Raw genomic sequence first — 14,880 nt, forward strand, 5'->3', positions numbered from 1 at the left:
CGCACGACACAATCACGGGACAAGTCGCATCAACAATATCAGTGATCCGGCAAATCAAGTTCGGTCCGTTGACTTCATATTCGAAATATGCAACGAGGCATTCGTTGTGTTATTCCTATACACGAACTAAACGAGAAATCTTTTCTTTTAATTTGTTCAAACCTTTTTTTTTTTTCTAAATAAGTTCAAGAACGGATTGCAAAAAAATTCATGAATTTTATTTGATTATTATTCTGGGAAATTATTTGCTAATAATTGTAATTAAATGTTCATTTTGTTGTCCGTCCAAAATTCTATTGACAGATGCAATTTTCTTAATTATGATTATTTATAAATAAAAAATGACAATTAGATACGATGAATATTCAATATTTGAAACTAAATTAACAAAATACTCAGACTATGTTTTTATATTTCATTACTTACAAATAATCATAGCAATGAGAAAACTGACACCATTAGCTTGTCGTATCTTCGGATACAAGTAAACATTCGTTTAACATACACGATGATATTTTTACACTCGACAAAATATTATGAAACGAATAAAATATATAAAACTTATAAATATCTTATATTCTAATGTGTCTATCCAATCTCTGATGACCATAAACAAAATTAATTTCTTATAAAATAATGAACCAAATATTGGACTTTTAATGAATGTTTTAAATGAATAATGAACAAATATACCGGTCCAAGAGTACTATTCTGATATCTTCGCGATTATAACAATTAACGTAGGACACAAATGGATTTCGTATGCGCGCGGACGCGCCCTTTTCCCGGTTATCGCGACGAACGGTAATGACGCTAACGAATCATCGTAATAACGGCATTTCGAGTCCTCACGATCGACTCCTAACTCTCCCTACTCCCCCTTTATCTATCTATCTATCTATCTTTCTCTCTTTTCCCAATATAGGCCCTACAATCCCTCCATCTCTCCCTTTCTCTCTCTCTCTCTCTCTCTCTCTCTCTCTCTCGTTCAACCGCTTATCGAAGTCGATCATTCAATTTCGCGCTGCAAATTGTCCTTGCCGGAAACTCATATCCGGGCACTTCCGGTAGCCCTCCTCCATCTCTGTGCTCCCCCACCCCATGAAAGAACCCTACCTATCTCTCTCTCTCTTTCAAGGACGATCAGGAGTCCCAGAAACAGGGAACCACCACCACCACCACCACCATAACCATCACCAGGCAGCCATTGCAGTTCAACCCGATGGCTCTTCTAGCTAAGCAGCTAGGAGGATGAGAGACGAACTCTCTTCCGGTTCGTACCCACCCCCTTTCATCCCTCAACCTACCCTCCTTCTATTCCTCATCCTCTTCTTCTCCTACTCCTCATCGTTCTCGTTCTCCTCTTCAGAATCCATTTCGCTTCATAGAGCATCCATCCAGGAACCCGAGTTTCACCTGAACTTTACTGCTGGTTGTCCTAGTCTAACTCTCAATGTTCTATCTTTTCTATTATTTTTTTCTATTCTATTCTTTTCTTTTCTTTTTTTTTTGTCAAGAAAAATAATATAACTGTCGTTAATTCTACTTTAAATATCTAACATTACGAACAGGTACGAATTTAAGGGATGAAGCACCTGGGTGCATCAACTTAAAGTGCAATTTCATAGTTTGTTCATTTTCGTAGGGTTGCACGAATTATTTAGGTATTTTGTCAAATAACAATTGTAACTAAATTCGCGACAAAGAAATAATTAATACTTTCGTGACAATGAAAAAGAAAATAACCCTTATGACAATTACATGTTCAAAAAATTCACACAATTATTATAAAAAAAAATAAAACCAATAATATTATAATAGAAACTAGTAAAGAAAATTGATGAAAAAAGAAAAAGTTGTAGGAAGAAAATTACATTTTGACAATAAAAAAAAAAAAAAAAAAAAAAAAGAAAAGAACCCTTATGACAATTAGAATATTCAAACAATTCACTCAACTATTATAAAAAAAAAAAAATAAAAATAATAATAGAAACGCATAGAAAAATGACGATAACGAATTAATAAGAGGGGAGGGAAAAAAAGGTATATTTAAGAAAATTGCGATTGACCGGTAAGAAATGATAGGGTTTAAGTTTGTAACGATAACGCATAGATTGTTATAACATTGGCATCATAGTGGGTATAATATTCCGCATAATTTTATGAGACTTTTAACATCGCGACAGAGTTTATAGGGCGATCTTTTAGAGCGTAACGAGTACGAACGGCTGTAGAATTACGTCGAGCGTAAACCGATAATGACGCCTGCATCATCCTTCTACACACACACACACACACACACACACACACGAGAGAGAGAGAGAGAGAAAGAGAGTGGTCGGAATATACATATTTACTGAAACGCTTCGTGAAAATTTAGATTGTTCCCGCTAAGCGATACTAATTGCAACCACTGCAGATACTTGTTAGCGAGTCCAAGGCTCGATTACGCTCGTTCCTTCGTATTTTCATTCGTAATTTTCATTTCATAGTATATGTGATATATATGTGTACGTATAAGAGTCATATTTGCATACATTCATCCTATGAACGAAGGAAGAAATTCACCTATGCTACGAGTATAAGTTTATTCTCAAGATGTATCATAAATAATGTGTTTCATCTTGAAATTCTACTTCACATATATACTACTATTATTGAATTTTGTATTATTATTTACATCTTTAAATATATATATATATACATGTGTACGAAACAAAAATACAAATTGTAGATATATTTGTATAATAAAAAAAAATATTCGATGTTATATTTAGTAGCCCGGTTCGACGTATTTAAAAATGTATTTTTATTTGTTTTAAATTAGCATAAAAGTTTTAGCATAACAAATTATACTCGAAATACTAAATTGTTTGTAAAATTTCTATATATATATATATATGCAATTGATACTAATGCAAGAAGAAGAAAAAATGAAATGCATAAATATTTAGCTTTGAAATTATGAAATTTTGTTTCGTGAAACACAAGTTAAAATAGATATCTACATTACTATCGATAACTAATTAGAACAATGTACATTCCAACTAAATGATATTTATAATTTTGACGAATGATCATCCGTCGTAGCGATGCAACCGGTGTGGTTTGTTCAATCGAGACTAATCGATTATGTCTACTTTCCACCCCACCCCCCCCCCCACCCAACCACCCATTGTGAAACTGGTCAAACGAAATAACATTTTCAATCTCGTTCTCTTCCTTTTTACAAACGTGCTAATAAAACATGCAAGTAAAATAAAGAAGAAAAAAAGAAGAAGAATTATTTCTGATCGTTGAGTACGTAAAATGCTACGAGAGTACGTTCGTAACGTTCGAAGAAGAAACATCTAATTTCATCCTCAATCCTTTCTTTCTATTTTATATTTTTTTAACTTGCAATTTTATTGTATCAACGAGACAACATTTTTATATATTCAAAGAAATGTGATATTTAAAAATTATCAATTATTGTTCGAAATAATAAAAGGTGTTACCATAATTTTCGTTATTTCGAAATAGAATTGCGTTAAATCGTCCTGTTTTCTGCAAACAGAGAAAGACAAGGAAAGAGGGGATGAGAGAGAGAGAGAGAGAGAGAGAAAGAGAGAGGGGGGTGATGAGGTTGAAACAAACTAGGCTACGTGTGGTTGCTATAATACGCGTTTCATTCCAGTGACGCGGATCTAACGATAACGTCACAGTTTCCCCAGGATTCCTTTCATAACGATTCAAACGAAAGTTTTGCCAGTTTAACGCCAACATACATACACATACACACATATACATATATACTAGTCGACTAGTGTCGTTTTACATTACAGTAGGTCTATTGCAAAATTATCATCGATAAATCGTTTTGTATTTTACTACTTACTCTGTGAAGAAGTCTCTTCGTGTTCATTGTTTTAAAAAAAAAAAAAAAAAAAGAAAGAAAACGTTTCACACACGCTCGATTTATATTTCAAGAAAAAAAAAAAAAAAACTATTAAGGGTATTTTATACTACAAAACGGAGAAGAATAAAGAAGAAGAAAATTAAAAAAGAAAAAAAAAAAGAACGAGGAGGAAGAAGAAGAAGAAGAAGAAGAGAAAGTAGTTGGAACGACCCTGCTAAAAATTCAAACTCGCGAATTTACTGTAGAATAAATTTCAAAGTTTTCAGTCAGAAGGCGTATCTTCTTTCTCTTTTTTTCTCTCTCTTTCTCTCTCTCTCTCTCTCTCTCTCTTTGTGTGGTTCTTCACATCCAACAACGGCAAATCTGAAAAGTTTGACGCATTGTCGGTGAATAATCGGAAACGATTGTCGTGGCACCATAGAATAAAGAAAAAGGTGGAAAAGAAGAAAGATTTTCAAAACACTTTTGACTTCTTTTACCAAAGCATTCGTCTGTAAATATTAATCCCTTTCAATCTTATTCGTAACTGTACAAATGGCTAATATTATCAAGTAAGTAGATTTAATTAGAAATTGTATTTTATATTGAAGATCTATTAATTGTTCATTGAAAAATAGTGAATCGAAGGAATCAACGGTACCAGTAGTGCCTACGCCAGTGACAATTACCACTGAAATGGAAAACAATAAGAATTTGTCTTCTCATGGAAAATCAAATAATTCGAGAAGAGAAAGCAATGGTTTTAATGCTGTTATTCATCACAAGAGAGGACTATTTGGGTAAAATATTATTTATTTAAATAAATTGATAATTATTTTCAATTTTATCAAAATGTGATTTTAACTGATTGAAATGTCAAACTGTAGCTTCAATTTTCTTTTATTTTATTTATTCAATTTAATGTTTTATATATACATATATATATATTATTTTATTTTATTTTTGCAAAAGAAAAATGTAAAATTTTTCATTATACAGTGCACTCATTTCTGGAATAGGCAGTAATATATCGTTGCCATCTTGCATACCCCACGATCAAGATTTTTTACAAGGACACCCTCCGAATTTAGGATTACCTCTACCACTTCGTACGAATCAAAAAAATCTAGATCAATATCGTCCAGATGATGATCTTAGAAAATTACATAGAACGAATTATTTACAATTAACACCTGTTAATACAGCTTGCGTATCTTTAACTGCACTCGACAATGAAAAAGGTGAACGAAAAATATTTTGTTTACGAGCCATCGTTAAGAGTGAAATATTATTAAAATAATATTAAATAAGATATTTAATCATTCATTAAATCAAAAAAAGAAAAGAAAAAGCAGAATATTAATGCAATTTAAATCTCTTAGCAAAAGCTCCAATTTTAAAAGTCAAGCAATCCACCTCGAAGGATTCAAAAAATAAAAATTCAGGTGAAATGATATCCACCATAAGCATGTTGTACGCTAAATTATTAATAGTAATCGGAATAGCATTACCAATCACAGCAAGCATAAGTCATAAAGTACCAATAATTTTAAATCAGGTATGTCGAATCATTTCAATTATCTTCTATACTTGTTGTTTTTTTTTTTTTTTTTTTTTTTTAATCAAAAATAAACTAACACATATATATACATATAAAATTATGTTAAATAATATTAATACTTAAAACAATCTTTTTTTCTTATTTTGATTTATTCATTAACTTTCTATCTCTGTTGTTGAACCTTTTGTTGTTTTTTTTTTTTTTTTTTTTTTTTTTTTTGTAAATTTTCATACATCAAAGGTTTACGAAGGTAACTGGACTTTTTCAGGGTTTTTATTTATACCTTTACCTTGGAAGCGTTACTTTCGTGATCACCATGTACGCCAGCATGTTGAAAGACAAAGCTGTAAAAAAGCTGATATTGCAGGGCAAAAGACAGGAAGAGACCTTTACCTTTGATGAAAAGGGTGCACGCGTTCACACTAACCAGGTACAATTCTTCTATTATTATTTTTTCTTTCTTTTTTTTTCTTTTTTTTTTTTTTTTTACTCTTCTTGTATATTCTATATTTTTATTTTACTCTTTCGTCATTCTTTATTAACGTAACAAAAAAAAAAAAAAGAAGACAATACATTCGTTTATAATTAACTATCTCGAAAACATTTGATATTGATTTGTAATAACAAGTAAAACAAGTAATACAAAAAAAAAAAGGGGGGGTGGTTGAGAGTTTGAGTAGCTACGAATTTTTATTCCCATTTTTGTTTTTTTTTTCTGTTTCTGCTTCTGCTTCTTCTTCTTCTTCTTCTTCTTCTTCTCTTTCTATCAGACGCAACAATATGGAAGCTTTTGTCTGAGATTCGGTGCTGTAGGATTTGGTGCCGGTTCATTGGTATTTACCGGATTGCAAATTGGGGCGGAAATAGCTTCCGGGCCATTCAGGGCGATTACACCAGCCGCTAGATTACTCCTGATCACAGCTCAGATGCACTTTATATTCCTTAACAGTAAAAATCTTGAATTGGCGAGATTACGTGTTCTAGCTAAATTAGGTCTTATGCATATGATCGCAACGAATCTTTGCGAATGGCTTCAGGTAAGTTGAAAAAACAATGAAAAAAATTACCAAAATGAACCATACTCTATTTTTGTGTTTAACACGTTCCGTGCGCCACGTGTACCACCGGTGGTACACTTACCATTAGACATATTTATTTAATGCACTGAAAATATATGTTTATAAGAAATGTAATTCTGTACAAAAATATTCCTATTAATATATCGATGTATTATACAAAATGCAGTATAGAACTAAGCACATAAGTTTGTTTAATTGTTATATTTACAATGAAATAATTAATATTTACTAATTGCTACTAATTAATAATTAATAATAATTACTAAATTCCTACTAATTTGCTAGTAATTTATCATTACTACTAATAATAAGTAATAATTAATAATTACATGTGTAATGGTTGATTCTATTCAAGTAAAATTAAATGGCCTAAATGAGAAGTCAAGTAAATAGGTACTTGGCACGGAACGTGTTAAATTTAATTCCCTAGAAATATTAATTCTTATTTTTTTACCCAATTGACAAATACGTTTATTTGTTAAGAATTCGAATTTGTCAAAATCAAATTTCTCATTTATGATTATTTAATAGTGAGAAGTAATTATTAACAATTCACTGTCTCTATTTGGAATCTCTATTAATAATCATTAGAGAAACACAGTAGACTTTCCTATTCACCTACATAGACTATCTAACAAACACGAATGCACTATAGTGTTCGATATACATATTATCCGTTTAGGTGTAGAACGTGGATGCGCATATTATCAACATATCATTACTTTCACAGCAAATAATGAAGTATACACGTATATACATATATATACGTACATAGTTTACCATATACCCGGGTACAAATCAATATGACGTCATTTGGGGTATAGTAATTCGAACTAATTGTAAGAAAAAAAAAACACTAATAATATTCTCGAAACAATCTCGAAACAAAAAGAAATCCGAGGTTTTTGATAACCGTAAAAACAAAAACAAAAACAAAAATAATAAAAATTCTAAATGTTAAAGGTTTGAACAATAAAAAAGACAAAAAAAAAATATAATGCATAAATTCAACACACAGAGAGCATGGGTCATCGAAAATTACGTTCCCATGATCGATAAGCTTTTAATACCTACGTGAATCGATTAAACGAATTTGGTATTTATCGAAATCAAACGTAATATTTATCGGCAACGAATTCTATATGAATATCGAATATGAAACGATTGGCAAAGCCCGCAACCCTGATGTTTGTCGAAATCGAAATCGGCGCTTATCGATATTGAAAATAATCATTCTCGTGATAAAACGAGACGACGACGAATATTTTCGGCATACGAAACAGAGTCACATGAAAATATATAACCAATTGGGACATATATCGGAAATAACGCGACCAAGAGTGAGAGAAAAGAAAAACAAAATAAAAGAAAAAAAAGAAAAACAAAAAACCATAAAGAGAGAGATAGAGAAAAAAGTTGCAGCAAGGATTTTATTGATGAAAAATTAATTCCTAATTGATTGAAAGATGAAAAAGATTAACTCTTTTTCGTTTTCCGAAATAAAAGGTTAATTTAAAATGATATGCGATAAATGTGTTTTATGTGTAAATTAAAAGTCTCCGTGGTAATGTTAATTTTTTTTTTTTTATAATTAAATGGCATTAATTTTGTTTTCAATAGAACAAAATGTAGGACACATCACAATTTCTGTATAGTGCATTCAAGTTTGTTAAGAATTATAAAACCTTTATAGAAATTTATACATAGTATACAATATTATATTATAATATAATATATTATTAATATATAATATATTATTTATTCTATATATAGTATACTATAGAATTTATATAGATAATTGTTTCCAATATAAGAGAACATATTATTAATATTGAATACCACAATATGAAATACTACAATACCTATATACTAAATTATCTTCATTAGAAATAAGGCTTTTATATAGTATATATATAATACTACTTCTATATAATATATTTTATACTATATAAAATATACAAGAATCTCTAGTATAGAACAACACAAAATATGAAACAATATCTATTGCATATACTGCACTTAAATCATTAATAACACACACACACACACAGGATCTATATATAATATAAAGATAATATATAATACTATATAAATTTTATACAATTACATAGTTGCATAAATACACTCCTATAAAAATTGATTCTAATTAATAATAAAATATTCCTAAATTCCTGGAAAAAATATTTTATATTATATATACATAAGTATCCCTAATATAAAACAACACAAAAAAAATATGAAACAATATCTATTGCATATACTGCATTTAACTCATTAATAACAATTATATATTATTTTTATATTATAAAAAATAATATAATATAAAATAATAATATATTATATTAATAATTAATTATTTATTTATTATTATATATAAATTTTATGCAATTACATAGTTGCATAAATACACTCCTATAAAAATTGATCCTAATTAATAATAAAATATTCCTAAGTTCTTGAAAATGAATTACAATCATTACTAGGATCATTAAAATGAAAGAAAAAGTATTAAATTTGTCTAAGATTTTTTGAAATAACAAAACTTTTTAAAATTTTAGGCTCTTATTGAAGAAACTCACAACGAAATCGATCAACTGGGTCACGTATTCGAGGGTGAAGAAGGGATGCTTAAATCGCTTTTAAGAGATGCCAGTCCTTTTTTATTCCCATGCACGATCGAGTTCAGTTTAATATGTGCCGTAATACTTTTTGAAATGTGGAAAAGAACTGATGAAAGAATCGAAACTAAAGGTATACGTTCTACCAGATCTATACATCGATTAAGTATCGATTGTAGCAGTGCTCACAGGTAATCTTTTTACAAATAAAATATAAAAATTTCACCTGTTAATTGATCAATCAATCTATTTTGACTATAAAAAAATAAATTATCAATTGTGTTAAATTTGATTATTAAATTATTCGAAAAAATCGTGTGAATTTTCACCAAAAAAAAAAAAAAATTAAATAAATTATTCGTCACGAATTTTTCGAATAATTCAATATATTACAAAATTTACTATATTATTTATTACTATAAATAATAATCATATTGATGAAATACTTGTATAATGAAATTCCCCCCCCCCCAAAAGAAAACAGAAAAAAAAGGAAACATTCTAAAATTATTGTCAATTTGAAAATATTTCTCGTTTTACTTTAGAGGCCTATTTGGTGGAATACTCTTAGTAGCAGCAACAATTTTAAGTTTGATCATGTTCTTCGTACTAAGAGAAACAAAACATAAAATGGCAATACAACAAGTAACAGCCTTAGAAGCTGCGATCTTATCATTGGGTTGGTAATCCACTTAATCCGATCTAACAAACTCAAACTTTAGATTATCATTAATTTAATCTGACTATGATATCTACAAAATGACAGGTGTAATAGCTTCGATATCCGGTGCTTTGAAGATTCAACATTTGAATGAGAAAGAAAGTTCTAAGACACCAAGATTAGATTCAACCCTTTTAACAGCTGCCCAATCTGGGGTTTACTTACATTGTTTATTTGGAATAGTTGGTAGCTTTTTAACCATGGGTCCTATGTGGGTGTTGTCAATGATCACAGATTTTTTAACGCTGGTACAAAGCACCTGTCAAACTTTACTCGTTAAAGTAAGTCAATTTTAACAAAATATAATGTCATATCTTATTTTTTTTTGTTTTTAAACATTTTTTTGATTATTATAATAATATCGCATTGGCAGATGGCATGGAAACGACGTTGTACCACTGGAAAGGAAAAACCTGGTAAAGAATTGATCACATTTTTGATCGTTGTAAATATAGCATTGTGGACAGTGAATACTTTGGAAAAATCTCGTGCAGGTGTACGACCAGATCATCTTCGTTTATTCGGTGTCTGGGCTTGGACCATTATTACCCATGTATCCATGCCACTTGCTATCTTCTATCGTTTTCATTCAGCCATTTGTTTATTCGAAGTATGGAAAAGTTGTTACAAGTACAGACCATCTAACGAAAATTCTCGTATTATATAATATATTTTGTAATATATATTACAAATTTGTCTTATTTATTAACATTAAATACGACGTTTTATGTACTTCATTTTTTTAAATAATTAATAAAATAATTGAAAATTGTTTAAAAGGATAAACAACAAACAATGTGAGAGCATCGTATATAAAACGAAGTTTATCTAATTAATTATTGAAATATTATTAATTAAAAAAGAAAAAAAAAAGAGTAATGACAATTATTTTCATTGCAAATCTTCAATGATATTTTTTTTAATACCTTTGATAGAAATATAAAATTAAATTAGTATAAGATTTTACTTAGATATAATTATCCTATAAAAATGTAATTATAGTAAATTGGTTTATTTCTTTTTTTTTTTTTTTACTGTACACTACATTGACATAACGAACTTAAGAAAAGAAAAAAACAAAAAGAGTTATATTTTCTTTAAAACATCAAGAAAATCTTCTACTTTCTTTCTAACCTTATTGAATAAAATAAAGTAATAAGAAAAGAAAAAAAAGAAAAGAAACTATAATTAATCTAGCACTAGCATTTTCAAGCCCTTACCAGAGAGAGAAAGAGAGAGAGAAAGAGAAAGAGAGAGTTCGAAGCTTTTAATATAAAATGTCAAAATATTATTACACGAGTTACGAACAAACGCATTTCCACAATCCACTCTTTTTCCATCTACCGAAGGGATAGGGATGACCTTTTCATAAAAATTCATCCAAGTGTAAAAATAACGATCCACAATTTCGAATATCGCGTCCACAAAAATAGAGAAGGAAAAGAAAAAAAAATTAGAGCTCCTTTTCAAAAAAAAAAAAAAATAATAATAATAATAAATAAATAAATAAAAAAAAAAACTGAGAAGAAGATTTTAGTAAAAGTGAAGGTGGGTAGATAGGTGGGTGGAAGAAAAAAAAAATAGAAGAAGGGTATCTCACGATGAAAATGAAGAACCAAATAGTGAAAGAAGGATAACAATAGTTGGAAATTGACGAAAAGATTTCTATTCTTCAGTAAGTTTTATCGATGTACTCGAAGAAAAAAAGAAGAAAAATAAAAAAAAGAGGAAAAGGGAGGAAGGACGACGATAGGGTTGTAAGAGGAGGTTACGAAACGATGGTTGGGAACGCCGACATTTTGATACGGTTTACGCCGTAAACACATTTCGGTAGCAATCACGTCACGAAGGGAGCAAGTCGGTGGTCGAAAGGGAAAGAGAGAGAGGGAGAGAGAGGGAAGAGTAGTAGCCGATGGTGGATACCTCGAAGGGAGTAAGAGAGAGAGAGAGAGAGAGAGAGAGAGGAATAGTGTGCTCGGTGAAGAGCTCTTAGGCAACCCTTTGTGTTGGTCCTAGCACCTCTGCCTCTCTAGCCCTGAAGAGGGCGACCTGGGTTCTCGGGCAAAGCCCTCTGATTTACTTAGCCCATCGAGTGCTCTCGGACTTCTCCGACCAAGAATACTGTATATGCTCTTCCAACTACTACTACTATTACAACAACTACTAGTATATACAACAAACTATGTTTCCTATCTATTGCTGTCCTACTCTATCATCATGCTGATTTAGACGAATTTCGAGCTTCTACATCCAAGTCTTCTTCTCTCTCTCTCTCTCTCTCTCTCTCTTTCTCGTCCATCTTTTAAACTAACCTACATAAATTAACTCTCATACTAGTTTAGGTTTTCTCTATCTATCTCACTCTCTTTATTTCTTGCTCGTTCTAACTATCTATGACTTGAGTTTCATTATTTTTCTTTTTTCTTTTTTCTTTTTCTTTTTTCTTTTTTCTTTCTATCTATCTAATTTTTCATACAAGATATCTTCGTAAAAGTTTCTAACGAAAAATATTGCTATCGAGTATTGATTCTTACAATACTATTAATAATAATAATAATAATAATAATAATAATAGTGTGTAAAATTATTTCTTATTATAATACAATGTAATTAAATTAAAGCAAAAAAATTAAATTATATTTTACAATTAAATATCAAATTCCAAAAAATGTCGTGTAAATAATCTCGTTACATTAGAGTGTCAGATACACCTTCAATAATAGTTAATTAATCGATAGGAATGTCTATTATTATTGAAAAGCTTAGAATTATTGATCTATGTACCTTCCTCTTCAAAATTCACATTCAAACTGGTACGTTGTCGTCTATCAAAATTTTTATATAGAAAGTTGTTTATATGACTTTCCGAAGGTAACGCATGTGTGCAACGATTAGAATATTTCTAATATAAAGAGAATTTAAGTTTAAAACGTTCTAATTTGAATTGCATAATGTTCGTAAAGTCATGTAAACAACTGTCAATAAAAAAATTTTGATGGGGAACAACGTGTCAGTTTGATGATGAATCTCAAAGAGAAAGATGCATAAAAACATATACTCCGTGCTTCTTTACAACAATACACATTTCCTTTAATTAATTAACAATTATTTAAGATATATCAAACACTCATTTTCAATTGTTTTAGCATTTTTGACCAGCGATAAATAACTTCCTAGCTGAACATTTTAACCATAAAAATGAAAAACAAACTTTAATAGCCCAAATACTTTTTTAGACAAACCCTGTAATCTAACATTGCTTTTTCGAGCACAGTTGATTCGAATTTCGGTCGAGTCGTGGTCAAGGGTTCGTTTGATGGAAACGAAGGATGTGTTGAAGAGAGTACACCACAGATTTTCGAGAAATCCTAAAAATCGTTCGAATTCGTTGCTGGCCGCTTGTTTAACAAAAAAGACTCGAACCAAAAGAAACTAAAAAAAAAAAAAAAAGAAAATACGATGAGATAAGAGGACCGTACCAACTGCTTATTCAAGGAGTCACTATTCTTTCACAGTTATCTTACTTTCTCTCTTCTCCCTATATTTTCCTTCTTTTTTTTCTTTTTTTTTCCTCCCTATTTCCCATTCCCATCTAACAAAGATTTACTTCCACTAACACTAAACTCCACAAACTATCACCATTACCAACATCACGGCCATTATTTTATCGCTATTCTTTCACAAATCTTTTTTCCCTCTTTTCCTCAAAACTTTTTCTAATCTTTTCTCATTTTCACTTTTTTTTCTCCCTCTACAAAAATATTCTATCTCTCTTTTTCTCACTCGACTTTCCTCACACAATCCACGAAGTGAAATAATTACCTGAAGAGTTAAAACAAAAAATAAATAAAAAGCAACATTCTCTCTCTCTCTCTCTCTCTCTCTCACTCTCTCTCGTTTTACTGTCATCGTCAAAAAAAAAAAAAAATTATTTTTATTTTTATTTTTACAGCAAAGCTTCTTCGAGAAGGATTTCCTTGATTTTTCCGGACGTTTTATATATTTGACGTTGGCGAAAGAAACGGGTCGACAACAAACCTCCTCCTCCTCCTCCCCTTTGCCCCTCTTAACCACCCACTCGAAGCAACCCCTTTTGGCCGTTCACACCAGGAAATCTCACGATTTATCGGTGTACCCAACTACCCTCTCCCTTTCTCCAGTTGTTTCTTGGTAGAACACAGAATCCTTCTGACACCCTCTATTGTCGATGATTTCTATCAGGTGTGTGTATGGAAAAGAGAAACGGATAAGAAAAGGACAACGAAGAGGAATAAAAGAAACCCTGATATATCCGCCAAACAGGAGAAGGGAATCTTGAAACGCCTTGCGGATTTATCGGCACCAAGGATAATGGATGGTCTAGACGAGATTTTTTTCTTTTTTAGTTTTACTTTTTTTTTTTTTTAAATAATACCATAAGTAAGTACTTACTACCATTGGTGGCTCAAAACTGCGAAGTGTGAACTTTAAACGTTTGTCAATTTTAAAATTTAACAACGCGTCGATCGGATTGCGAACAAGTTTCTTTTTTTTTTTCTTTAATCTATAAATCTAAGAGATATAAAATATGATTTTTATTAACGAGATTTTACACGAATGGTTAATATAAAACGATTAAGTATATTAGAAAAAATATTTTACGTAATATTTTATATATTGGAAATACCAATTTAAAAGATTACGAATTCATTGAACTTTCAAAGTTCGATATAAATGTTGTAAAACTTAAAGCAACTTACCAAAGAATAAAAAAGAAAAAACAATCTAATCCCTGATGATATACATTCAGTAATAAAAAAAAAAGGTCTTTAACGCCGATGTATTAATTAAACGTATGTATTCCCAAGTAACGATAATGTTTAAGATGTCTCTAGTGCAAATGTTAAAGAACACCATAAAGATTCCGAAAGGACAAGTATACTCGTGAATAACAACATTCAAATGGAAAGAAGGGAAATGTTCGATCGGTCGATTCTTGAGAATGTATTTAATTCGATTGGCCTTTGCCGCCATCGGGCAAGCAG

General features: G+C 30.3%; 1 protein-coding gene across 2 annotated transcripts; it reads left to right on the plus strand.

Moving 5' to 3' along the window:
- The first annotated feature begins 2,993 nt into the window (after positions 1–2,993).
- Positions 2,994–12,284, plus strand: LOC107067904 (proton channel OtopLc). Of its 2 annotated transcripts, XM_089175526.1 has the most exons (11): positions 2,994–4,449; positions 4,516–4,677; positions 4,877–5,118; positions 5,260–5,435; positions 5,707–5,868; positions 6,209–6,475; positions 9,076–9,326; positions 9,681–9,814; positions 9,902–10,137; positions 10,230–10,272; positions 10,351–12,284. In XM_089175526.1, the coding sequence occupies exons 1-11, from the start codon at positions 4,433–4,435 to the stop codon at positions 10,521–10,523; spliced, it is 1,863 nt and encodes a 620-aa protein (XP_089031652.1). In that variant the 5' UTR covers positions 2,994–4,432; the 3' UTR covers positions 10,524–12,284. The 2 variants fall into 2 exon arrangements, with proteins under 2 accessions (XP_089031652.1, XP_015179314.2); XM_015323828.2 differs by having other exon boundaries at positions 2,998–4,449; positions 10,230–12,284.
- The last annotated feature ends 2,596 nt before the right edge of the window (positions 12,285–14,880 follow it).

Source organism: Polistes dominula, unplaced genomic scaffold (genome assembly GCF_049000335.1).
Source record: "Polistes dominula isolate Pdom_NZ unplaced genomic scaffold, Pdom_raw_medaka contig_17, whole genome shotgun sequence".
In the NCBI taxonomy this organism is placed as follows: domain Eukaryota; kingdom Metazoa; phylum Arthropoda; class Insecta; order Hymenoptera; family Vespidae; genus Polistes; species Polistes dominula.

Excerpts from the sequence above, each read along its gene's own strand:
- LOC107067904 (XM_015323828.2), top strand. Across the intron at positions 5,869-6,208 it reads CACGCGTTCACACTAACCAG|ACGCAACAATATGGAAGCTT; the intron begins GTACAATTCTTC and ends TCTTTCTATCAG. Across the intron at positions 9,327-9,680 it reads GATTGTAGCAGTGCTCACAG|AGGCCTATTTGGTGGAATAC; the intron begins GTAATCTTTTTA and ends GTTTTACTTTAG.